This window comes from Tyto alba, unplaced genomic scaffold (genome assembly GCF_018691265.1).
Source record: "Tyto alba isolate M040663 unplaced genomic scaffold, T.alba_DEE_v4.0 Super-Scaffold_41, whole genome shotgun sequence".
Lineage (NCBI taxonomy): Eukaryota > Metazoa > Chordata > Aves > Strigiformes > Tytonidae > Tyto > Tyto alba.
Genome location: NW_024881317.1, coordinates 2,394,176 through 2,406,715, shown reverse-complemented (window position 1 = coordinate 2,406,715; position 12,540 = coordinate 2,394,176). Strand labels below are relative to the sequence as shown.

General features: G+C 49.0%; 1 protein-coding gene across 1 annotated transcript in view; it reads left to right on the top strand.

The window, feature by feature from the left end:
* The window catches only part of SMAD6 (SMAD family member 6), a 43,808-nt gene extending 33,258 nt beyond the window's left edge, over positions 1-10,550 (top strand). The window contains exon 4 of the mRNA XM_032994265.2: positions 9,649-10,550. Coding sequence (XP_032850156.2) covers positions 9,649-10,190 — 542 coding nt within the window. The 3' untranslated portion in view covers positions 10,191-10,550. The remainder of the gene's footprint in view (positions 1-9,648) is intronic.
* The last annotated feature ends 1,990 nt before the right edge of the window (positions 10,551-12,540 follow it).

Here is a 12,540-nt window from a genome sequence, read left to right as displayed (position 1 = left end):
GCCTTCGGTCGCGCTCCGGAGGGAACGGCTCCGGCTGGAGCGCAATTGCAGGCTCTCAAAATATATCCGACGGTGACGTTTTATTTGTTACTGCTTTGATTTCCCTCCCAGGGAAGCATCTCCACTCATTTTCTAGTTAGTAAAAATAGAAAGGCGTGGCAAAGCTGCTGCAGTCGCAGCCTGCTTCGTTTCCCATGTCCTGTGCAAGCTCTTAAGCCCAAAAGTTTCCAGTTCTGCTGCCATTTAGGGGAGCGGGTTTTGCATGACCAGCCTAGGACATCTGAAGGAGGCCTCGTGTCGGGGAACCGCTGAGCATTCACCTTCTGGAAATGGCAAATTTTGGTTGTTACCTGGGAGAGCTGAGCTATAATTTGGGGCTGGGGCTGTGCCGAGAGCGGTGTGAGTAGGTGACGGTGTGCTGCTTGGCTGTGTGGCCTTCGCAGGACGGCCCTCCTTGTTCGGAGGAGCTCAGTGCCTTTGGATTGTCTAAAAACTAGAAGGAAAAAAAAGGCCTTTTTTAAAAATCTGCTGCTTTCCTCCAGAGGAGGTGTCTGCGTTGGGCGTTGTGTGCTGGGTTGGTGGCCCTGCTGCTGCTGGCGATGCTCCGATGCTCTCAGCAAGCATGGGAGCGGGGAGGCTGGAGCATCTTCGGGTGCATCTCTGCAGCCACCTCAGTGACATCCTCACCAACTCAGCATCTGGCTTCCCCAAACAGCTCCCTCCACCTTAGCAGAAACCCCTTCATTTAATTCTGGCGTGAACCAGGCAGGGCTTTGGTTTGGTTGCAGCCCAAGCCTTTCACCTCGGGACCATCACCCTCCGGTACGGTGATTCCCAGGCTCAGCCGGGAGCCGAGTCCAGCGCCCAACGTGCTCTGCCCGAGAGGCATGACGGAGGCGGAAAGTGGTGTTATTCCTGTTTCTCTTCAGAGGGACCTACTAATTAGTTTCTGCTTTTAAAATGCTTTGAAGCGCTCAGCCGAAACTTCTCTATGAGCAAAAACTATTATTATTTATTTATACCATTTTCCAGAGTCTCTGCTCCACCACAGGATGCTCCGATTTGCCGCAGCTCTGGTCACTGAGCCGATTATTTCTCTCCCCGAGGGCGTCAGTCGGGATTTTTAAGAGCACCTAAAAATTGCTTTGCAAAGCCGAAACGGCTTCGAAAGGCAGAAGAGAGAGCTCAGGAGGTCCCGGGGGATTTGGCCAGCCCAACTTCTGCCCACCAGCCCAGCCCAAGTCGGATGCGGTTGGCGTAGCCGGGATTGCAGGAGGCGGCCCCTGGATTAATTAATAGCGAGGGCTGGCGCGGCGCCAGGCGGGAGCGGCGCGGGGAAGGGAGCGTTGGACCTCGCGGCAGCTGCTAAAAGGGAAATCTGCCATCGGGTGATTTATGGGGTGATTTCTCCTGGATTCTCAGCGTTTTTCAGGCTCTGAGAAGAAAAAAAAAAAAAAAAAAAAGATTGCATACACGGTTGTTTGGTGGAGCTGAAAAAGTACAAGTTCTCGACCTAAAAATTAAAAAAAGGGATATTTTTTTCCCCCGTTTTTTTTTTGTCCCAGCATCCCCTGCTCTCACAGTCCTGCCCTGCAGAGGGCACTTGGGGAAAGAGCCTTGTCCCCCCTCCAAACGTAGTCAGTGCCTTGCCCAGCTGGTAGTGGGAGGCAGAGACAAAAAGCCAACCCCAACTAGACAACGCGAGGGAGATTTTCAGCAAACTTCCCAATTTGATAGAAAATCAGTCAGTGGAGACTTTTCCCTCCTGCCTCATCCCCCCCATGTCTTTCACCAGCTCGTTTCTCTCCCCTTTTTTTGGACTCTTTGGAGCGCCCACAGCCAGGCAGCGGGGATGCTCTGGATGCTCACAGAGGTGCTGAGCACAACTCCGGGATTTTGCCGGGCTTGGATTTACCCAGGGCTGGTTTCCAACAGTGGAGAAGTCTCAGCCAAATTCTGGTTGATGACAGGTGTGGTGCTTTCATAATTGGCAGCTAACGAAGGTGATTACATTTTGGGCTCCTTTTGAAGATGTATTTACATTGTTGTGTTAACTTTTACATGCTAGGTATAAAGCAGTTACATGCACAGCCCAGGAACTTAAAAGCGATGAATGTGCCTGCGAAAGCTGTGAGCAAGGGCAGCTGAGATTATATGGAGACTGTTTGACTCAAAGAAAAAAAAAAAAAAAAAAAGATCACCTAAATCTTTGAAAACATTGGCCTTTAGAAGTAACGCCTAAAAATGTTAGTGAAAAATACCTGAGTTGGGCTTTTCCAGTTTTCTTACTTTCTAGGACTTTTCACCCTTGGCTGAAAAGAACTTTGTAAACCATGCAGGGGAGCTGGAAGAAAAAACCTGCTAAAATACCTTCAAATCGTGTTCTGGACTGAGTATTTAATGGCCAGAGAAGGTACATTAGAAACAAACTCCTTGAATTTAGCTTGAGAACAAGCTAACTGGTGATGACTTACAAATTTCTGGGCAGAACTAAACATGGCATGTGTTTTTCTTTGAAGGATATGAAAAAATTAGCATGAGCCGATGATTTTTCAGAGTGGTTTCTTTTATGCAGAGAAAATTGTTTTCATCCTGATTCTTGGCATTGGCTCCTGTCCTGTGTTGCTTTTGTTTCTTGGGCTGCCATGGAAATGTCCCCCTTTCCCCCCAGGCTTCTCCACGCGCCTCTTCCACCGGTTCTGTTGCCCGTCAGACCCTTTTTTGAACTAATTTAATTAATTAACCCTGCGCAAGTGTTCTTCTGAGTTAATCATCTACTGGGTTAACAAATTAAATCGGCTCATGGAGGAGGCTGGAGAGCATCAGAGCTCTGCTCCAGGGTGAAGGCTGGAGGCAGAGGAAGATGCCTCCTGCATGGTGGGTACGGTGGCAGAAAGGGTTCTTTTTGGCTGTCTGTGGTGCTTTTTTTGCTGGATAAGTGGGCTGAGCTGGTCTCCACAGCTGCACGACAGCCACATCCAACATGAGGAACGTGCCAGGAGCCGTGCCGGGGTTGGAGGCGTTGGGACCCCGCCACAACAGCGGCGACACCAGATCAGTCGTCACACGAAATCATACTCGTACGTTGTGACTGAGGTACGAGCTGGGCCGAATCCTTGCGTCTTTCTCAGCAGAGCAAAACAGAAATCTGGGAGAGAGTTTGATGCTCCGCAGCATGGGACCGCCGTCCCTGTGGCTGACCTTGGCCATCAGCTGGGGAGCTGGTGACAGCTTTTCGGGGCCTCTGTGAATCAGGGAGCAAGTTTGTCTTGGTGAAAGCTGGAACATTAAAGGATGCTCAGTTGATTCTGGGCCTCTGGGAGAAGGTCCAGGAAGAAGCCTGGGCCCGTCCAGCCTCCTTCTTGTACCCAGTTGCCATCTCCTTGCACAAGCCCGTTGTCCTGCCATAACACACAGCTTCTTGCTTCATGGGAGAAGCCACAAAGCGATTAGAAAAAGAGGACTAAACTCTTCTTGTCCTCACCAGGGCTTCCCCTGACTTTCGCCGAGGGACAAGCATGGAGAACCTCCCGCTGCCTCTGCTCCTCTGGTGTCCCCAGGGCCACCGCAGGATGGCAGCCCAGGGCCTGCCCAGGCTTCTGCCTCTGTTTGCTGGCGGACTTGGGATGTTACCTTAAATATATAAAGTGGAGCCAACGGTGGAGCGCTCCCACGGGCCAACAAAGTGGCTGCTGGCCAAGATGGGGCTCACCAACGGCTGCCGCTCCTCCGAGGGCGGGAAGGTGCCTTCAAAGTGAGGATGGACAGACAAGACGGTGGCCGGTTTGTGGCCCTGTGTCCTCAGGGCACCTACACGGGGGACCCCCGTGCTGGGGGGCAAGGCTCAGCCTCTCCCCCACCCCAGTGAGCAGGGTCTCATGCCAGGGGTCGGTGCTGTGGGGCTGGTTGCAGCGCGGGGGCTCTCAGGGGGCTGTGGTGATGCATTCCAGCTGAAACTTGTAAGGCAGAGGTATTTTAAGTATATTGGCTTAAGGAAAATGGTTGTGAGCTTTGCTGGGGCAGATTGACAATTAATTTTTTTCTTTTTTCAGGGCCATAAAAATTCCATTTCTGCTGTGGAAAGTTTTAACCCCTTCCTTACGCTGGAGCTTGTTTCTAAGGATATTAATGGGGGGATTATTTTAAGCAATGGGTCCCCAGTGAACTGTTAAAAGATTTGCATGTTCTTTGTAGCCGCGCTTTTTATCTGGACCTTGTTCACAGTGGCCTGTGTATGGCTGTAACCATCCTGCTTCCATACTTCTGCATCCTGGGTAGTATAAGCATGCATCTGTGCTGTGGCAGAGGGGAGAAAGAAGGCTGAGCATATGATCTAAAGTGGAATAAACCTGAACGGAACGACTTTGACCATTGAGAAAGGATGTAACAGAGCTCCACGGCCAGAGGAGCATCAGGCTGCCCCATGACACAGGAGTACAGGAGGGTGGGACATGAAAATGGGGTGTGAGCTGAGTCGTGGGGGACACTTTTGAATATCCAACTTCATCTCTTCAGGTGCCCAGATGTGCATTCAAGTCCCCTCACATTTGGAGAGTGTGGTGATTTTTTTTTTTTTTTTTTTAAATGCATGGTCTTCGCTGTGGGCACCTCTTAAATGTGTTTTGAAAAGCCATGAGCATGGTTTGGGGTTAGGTGAGGAAGTGGGAGCTGGCATCACTCATTCCTCAGGGGAGGTCTGCTTGGAAACAAAGTGCCACTTGTGACTCGGGAGTCTGTGCAAAAATGGGAATATTCCTCAAAACACTGCATCAAACTTCCCTGCTCACCCCTATTTCCTTATGCAGCAAGATCTTACTTGCAGCCATGTCTTGTGGGGGCCATTTGACCTGCTGAGAAGAGGTTTGGTGGCTTCGGAAGAGCCGAAGCATCAATCAGAGATGTTTCATGTGTTTTGTGATCTGCCCATGTTTTCCATCCTGCTTTCAAGCGCAACATCAAGCAGTGGGACTCTGCAGCATTTTGTTTTGGAAAAAAGCATCTTTCTTTTCTCTTTTAATGCACTGCTTTGAACTTCACTGGCATAAAGCACTGTCAAATCACAAATAATCTAAAACCTCAGGTTATTTTCTTTACCTCCACACTCTGCAGGGAGCGAAAGCAGCAGTGCTGCTATCGCCGTGAGGATTTTATTCCTGTACCCAGATTCCTTTTGCCTGAGCCGTGCAAGACTCTTTTCCCATTAAGTTCTGGTTTTGATTCTTGGTCTTGCTTCCTATCTTGTTTTTTTATCTTAAATTGTTTGAATTTCCTTTTGGATGTGTCTGCTGCGAGGCGTTGCTGCAGCGGAGGAAGCAGTGACTCGGAGGAACGAGTAAACAAGAGCCAGAGTTTCTGCCCGTCCATCTGATCGATAAAGGTGGCTTTGATGGCAGAGATAGCCCTGACGCCAGCCTAAATGTAGCTGTTAGAAGTTGTAGCTGCCTACAATGATAGTTGTTAAAAATGCGTCATACACCATCAGGGGAGGCACTGCAGGACTAAAATATTTTTCTTTCTTCAAAAAGAAAGCTAACAAGCCTGCCTCTGTTAGCAGAAAGGGGGGGGGGGGGGAAGGAAAAAAAAAAAAAAAAGTGGATTTTCTTGTCTGTGCGCAAAGGGCAGCATGGAAAAAGAGGAGGAAAAAATGGAATATTTATTTAAAAGGCAGAGGACATGCCTTTCTGCCAGCCGCCCCTGCTGTCTGCTGAGTGGTAGTGGCTAATAGCTGGAGGCGAAACTAATACTTGGCAGGGGATAAGACACAGCGCAGGCCCCCTCGTATTAGGGGCTTGCTAAAGTGCTTGCTTTATGTCAGGGCTGCGAGATGAGTTCATCTTTTCAGGATTTGGTTGAGTGCGCTGGGAGATAAAAGAAAGCAAAAGAACCCACCGCGGCACGGGGAGCGGGGCAGCCGGCAAGGGCGGCGGTGGATGGGGCGGCGGGGGACGAGGGACCCTGCAAAGCTCACCAGAGGCAGAGGCTTTTCGGATGAGCCTTTTAACTGTCTCCTTTCAGGGTGTTTTAATTGCCTGCGGGCCACGAGCAGGTTGCTTTTGCAGCTGGTGCGTGGCTTTTAAAGCTTTTCTTCACCCCTGGCCAGGGAAGGTGGGGTGGGAAGGAAGCTTTTAGGTGCTTGATGGGCATTAAAACTTGATGGGAGCTACAGCTCAGGTCCTCACCCGTTTGAAGAAGCACAGGACGTCTCCAGGAGTGCTTCGAGCTGGCAGAGCTGTGACTGCCAGGCAGGAGCTGTGACAGGGTGACAGAGACAAGAAGCACGTTGGCGGGGGGGGGGATTTCACACACACCCCCCCAAGAGGTGTGTGTGTATGGATGGACTGAAGCTCGTGCCATAAATTGCATGGAAGTGATTTTAATAAGGCTGTTTTGGATGCACGAAAGCAGGAGGTGTAAAAAAAACCTTCCCCTGTTTCCAGCATGTGTGTAGATTGATGATTTTGCCAAAATATTTGTCAGGTCCTGGAAGGCAGAGATGGCACTGGGGGTGGTGGCACCTACAGTGAGATGTTCTTGTAGAATAGACATTTTTCCCCCTGCCCCTGCTTTGCTTTCCCCCGCTAGGTACGTTAATTTGCAATAAACCATGGGAAACACCTATTTAAATATTTATTGCTGACTGTTCCCCTAATTAATTCAGCTGATGGTGAAGCTTGAGTTTTGAAGTTGTCCCATTCCTAGTCTGCAAGGGAAATTCGGGGGCTGAGTGGTAGTTTCTAAAAAATGTAATAACAAAACCAACTTACCTAATGGGCATGCAGGGCTTTGTGGAGGTTGGGAGGTTAAACAGATGCAGAGTTTAGTAATTGCTACCAGCCTCTGGGTCTGGCAGATGAAAAGCTCTGAGCTTGTCTGTAGCTCCCCAGCATCACTCGGGTGGGATGACAACAAGATTTAGTGTTTGAGAAGAGTTTTGGAAAGGCACTGGGAGCATCTCAACTCTATGATGTCCCAAGGGAAAGATGCCCGTGGAAACTGGATGCTGTGGAAGATGTACCTGCAAGTGAAGCTCAGTTGCTCAGTCCCTCTTCTTTCTGCTGTTGTCATTTATGAACTATATCTTGTTTCACCTCTTAAAAGAAAATCTGGAACTGTTTGCCGTAGTACATTTTAAAGAGCAAAATGTACTGGCCGTATGCATGGTGGTAGACCGAGGAAGGTTATCAGAGGAAATCAGAACATCTTCATCCATGCCAAGCTGTTGAATTCAGGGGTTTGTACAGATGTAGCTAAGGATGGTCTTGCTTCAGTAATGTTCAGTTAGATAAGACTGTTTGGGTCAGATTTGTGTTAATGCCATAAACTTGGTTAACGTTTTTGCAACTTACCGCAGGAATATTGCAGAGGGGTTCTGAAACTTTTTATCATGAATTTCATCAAGGTTTCTGTTCTTGGTGGAGATCTTAGTCCATCATATGGGCACCGAGGAGCTGGGAGAGGTTTCTAACTCAGAATTACATTTGAATCTTCTCTTCCTTCCCTAAAACTTCATGTTCATATGGCCGGTGCCTTGCAAGGCATCATGAGATACTGCAGGAAGAGTCAAGTCCAGTTGTCAGTATTTAATGATGTGCTTGGGTACAACTTATCCATAAGGCATGTGGCCAATGAAGTCAATACCTGGGTTGTTCCTGGTGATCTGGATGCAGGAGGGTCATTTGAGATGTCAAAGGAAATACAATTATTGGCTAAACAGTAAGAATGGGGGAAAACCTTTGGTTTTTCTGATTTCTGTGATTAGCAAAGTGCAGCATTAGGATGAGCTTATTACGGAGTGACTCTGAGGGTTTTCCACTGAGGCTGGCTCAGAAGCACGGAGACACAAAGACCCGTCGGTGCCACTGGGACGTGGTGGAGTGTCCCACCCCACCGCACGACCTGTGGCTGGGGGGCAGGACCTGGTCCTTGGGGGAAGGAAACCCGAGTTTGCCTCACATGGCTCTGGGATGCTGCCGTTGCCCTGACCAAGGGTCTTCACCCATTTCCCTGCTGTGCAGAGCCACTTACTAAATCTAAGGGGTGCAGTTCACCCTGCTGTGTTCAGCAGGGTTTTCCCCATGCCTTTACAAGTCCCAGGACATCACCTCCAGTATTAGGGGGCATAAAGCTGTTGGCTCGCTTCTCCATGGAGGATTGCCATAAATGCAGGGAAATGGTGTTTCTTTCCCCAGTGGGATTGAAGTGCCTGATTGCTGCAGGATTTCCTTCCCAGTTCTGGATAAAACAACACATCAAACCGAAAAGGAGCTGTTGGAGGCCATGCTGGGTCCTAAAAATTATTTAAACAGATGATGCGGGAGAAAGGGGCCAATCTGGTCACCTGTGACGGGTGAAGGGGTCGGTGCAAGACGATGAGCATTGTCCATGGCAAAGGGCGTCCCGCTGCCTCCCCGCTTCCCCAACTGCCCCCCCTTCCCCCCATCTCCCTCCCCTTAAATTTGTATAGTTACAACTCAAGTTAAACTCTAACAAAGCCGCTTAATTCAAAGGTCGTTAATGGGGAAGAGAGCCCATTCCCCTCCGGGGTAATTTGAGCCTGAAAAGAAACGGGGCTGTAGGGCTGCGCTTGAAATCCAGCGCGTCAATAGGGTCTCTGAAGCAAAATAATGGCATCACCCCGCGTGCGAGTTAATCGGACATGATGGCACGAAGGCAGAGAGGTCAGCAGGCCGCGGGCGCGTGATATATTGTCAGGGAGCTTAATGCCGGGCATGGAGCAGGGCTGGCTCAAAGCAGAGCGCCTTGCTTGAAATCCCAGGGTGGTTTTCTGTTTACTGGTGTGGTGGGGGCAGCAGTGATGTTCAGCAAGAGGTTAATTCTCCCTCTTCAGGGCTCTTTTAGGGCTGAGAGTTCCCATCTCCCGTCTAGAGGCATGATAAATTCTGGAGGCATCATAAATTAAACCGGTTCCTGGCGGTCTGCATCCCTCCCATCTTCCTTGAATGTGATTCTTAGAAAGAAGAAACGTTTCTCATAGTTCTGGAGAGAGTTACAATGGCTTTGTAGCAGGACATGTATAGTTCATAGCAACTACTCCCCCTTGGCATGAAGTGCCTCCTCAGGTTTCATGTTCCCCGTGGGAACATCAGCATCACTGTCAAAGAATATTACATAGCAGAGATAACTGTCAGGTCAGTCATCCAAGCACTTCACGGACATCCCCCGTGTTTCAGCGCAACACAAGCTGGCCTTTGAAGACGGGGGTACACCACCACAGCGATGCTGGAGGAACTTGGGGACCCGCCAAGCTCAGGGGGTGGCTGAGTCGCAGTGGTACAGCATCCATACCGGCTCTGGGTGGTAGAAATGCGCCTGTCTTGAGTACGCAGTACCCCAGCTTCTGGACGCGGGATCGAATATTAAATTAGAGAGAGAAAGAGGCGTTGGGCTCCATGGGAGATGGGGGGTGGCCCGCTGGGTCACCAGCCTTGGCTTGAGCTTTCTTTCTTGGTGGCATTTGACATAATTGAAGGCGGTCTTTGGGTTGAAGATGGGCTTTGGGTTGAACACAGGTTTTGGGTTGAGCACAAGTTGGGTTCCCACGTGAGCAAAGCCAATGGGTGGGAAGGGCCCTTTGCTTATCCTCCATTCGGTCACAGCAAACCCTGACTCCTCTGCTTTCCCCCACAGATGCCAGTACGTCGCCTGATGCCGTGAAGAGGAGCCACTGGTGCAACGTGGCCTATTGGGAGCACCGGACGCGCGTCGGCCGCCTCTACACAGTGTACGAACAGTCTGTCAGTATCTTTTATGACCTACCTCAAGGAAACGGCTTCTGCCTCGGACAGCTAAACCTGGAAAACAGGAGCGAGACTGTGAGAAGGACTCGAAGTAAAATCGGCTACGGGATTTTACTTAGCAAAGAACCGGACGGTGTGTGGGCTTACAACCGCAGCGAGCATCCCATCTTCGTCAACTCCCCGACACTGGACATCCCCAACTGTAGGACTTTGATAGTGCGCAAGGTAATGCCGGGCTATTCCATCAAGGTGTTTGACTACGAGAAGTCCTGCCTCTTGCAGCACACGGCCGATCTGGATTACGCAGACGGGCCCTACGACCCGAACAGCGTGCGGATTAGCTTCGCCAAAGGCTGGGGGCCATGTTACTCGAGACAGTTTATCACGTCGTGTCCTTGTTGGCTGGAGATTCTACTCAGTAACAATCGATAACGGTCAGCCTCTGACGAAAGGAAAAAGAAAAAAAAGACACAGACTATCCCAAATATCATCTACCTAGATTTAATATAAAGTTTTATATATTATATGAAAATATATATTATACTTGTAATTATGGAGTCATTTTTACAATGTAATTATTTATGTATGGTGCAATGTGTATATGGACAAAAAACAGAAAATGCACTTTGGCTTATATAATTCTTTCAATACAGATTTTTTTAAAAAAGAAAAATTATACAGCAAAAATAGGAGAAAGCCCTAATTTTGATGTATGGTTTTTTGAAATATTATTAATACCCAGACAAAAAGCTAATACCAGTCACTCATTGATAATAAAGTATTCGCATTATAGGGGGGGGGTTTAATTGTCTTTTTTTCCCCCCCCCCCAACTGAAGTCCTGCAGTGTCTGCTCGGGTGCTCTGCAGTCAAGGGGGGGGTTTTCAGAGGGGTGACTGCTGTCTCCCATCTCAGCCAGGACCCTTAGGAAAACAATAAATGAGTTGCTGGAAGGCTGCAGTTGCCTCCAAGAGGAGGGTAAATGAGGGCAATTTGAGAGCCAGGGCACAGATGGAGGTGAGAGGAAAAGTTCCCATAGCTGTTCTTGCTCAGGGCACTGTGATCTCTCTGCTAACACAAAACATGGTGGGGACATCGCGAAGATGAGCACGCATGTTCATGTTTCTGCAAATTAATGGGTATCGGTGGGAAGAGCAGAATAGACCGTGGCCCTAAAAGCTGCCTAGCAGGACCAGTTTGCATTATCAGCCTTGCACAGGAATTGTCTGCGAGTCCAGTATCTCCCAGACATGGTTGAGAAACAAATAGTGGTTTTGGACAACTCATGGCTGGGTGGATCCTCAGCTGGAGACACTATAGCATGGCCTGAATTTCGGGAGCCTCGCCAGTAACTTGCAATAAGGCAGAGGTCAAGGGGATGAGTTGTGTGCAGATTCATTCCGTAGATCTCCCTGTCTGTCATCCAGGCAATAAACTGATACAGAAGTTTGGGAGGTCGTCTTTGGGAAGAATATATTTGCTCTGAGGAGCAGTTGCAGCCAGAAGTCCTGGTCAAATGAGCTTGTCTCGGCTGATTTACTCTCTGGAAATCCTGGATAAGATCAGGCACTTTGCTGACTTCTGCGTGAGCTTCGTTGCCGTCAGCACTGTAGCACCCATGCGCTTGCATGGGCAGGTTGGATATTTTCTGGCTTCACGTGGTTAGCAAAGTTATTTATTGCCAGTGACTAGTGTTGCCAGTTGTATTACAAATCCTTGTACGTTTGATTTTCATAAAAGTCCTGGCCTCTGGTGACTGCAGAAGCACCTCAGCTTTCAATGTTGCAGAGGATGTTTTTGTAGCCCTCATATTTGCAGAGCGATGCATGCCATGAGACCTCCTCAGCGGCTCAAAACTCGGAGAGTAAAATTAGGACATAAGCTTACTATTAAAAAACCCCTCCTGATCCATGTCAGGGTCAGGCATTTTGGCAACCGGACTTTGTGTTTCTACAGCAGCCACGAGTGAGGCTGGGGAAGGTGGGGACCCCCCTACGGAAGGGAACGGCATCCCGCCGGGGAAACGCGCAGGCCAGGGGTGGACGTCGGGGAGAGAGGCGAGCAGGGCATGTCGCAATGACACTTCCGTAGTCATTTTTCAAATTATAACCATATTTGATATTTAATTGGGACCACATTGGTTGAGTTCATGCAGCATTGGTATTAATACTTGACATGGTTAATTTTTGTTTGTGTTACAGCCATTGTTGTCAGGGAACAGTGTCAAAACATGTCACTACAGTTTAAAGCCAGCTTTCAAAAGCTTTGCAGGGTTTTTTTTAATCCCCTTTGTCTTAGATTTGGAGTGTCCTGCCATACCACCTACATCACTCACTGTATCACTTCCACGCAGTTGGTCAAGAGGCCATTTTTTATGTTTTGGGTTGTTTTCTTAAAGAGATTTTTGTTCATACTGTCCTCATTTTAACTAGAAAGAACCAGCCAAAACCCGAGTTGCTTCTCCCCGTTCCCTTTTCTCCTCTTTCCTGGCATTTTCCACCACCACCCATAAGGTTTTGCATTCACATCCTGAGCTGGCTGCAGCCTTCCCCCTCCTCCTCCTCCTCACATGCGCACACGGGTGCAGCAGTGCCATCATTTTCCACTTTCGACTGGCTTCTTCTATATTTTGAACAAAATAGCACCAAGGATGGACACTGATCGCTTTATACCACCCACAAAAACCCCATCCCCACACCCACAGAAACTGTCATGAACGTGCCGTTGATATTCCCTAACGTAACTCTTTGCATTTGCAGTGCAGCCCGGCTGGTCGGGCACCTT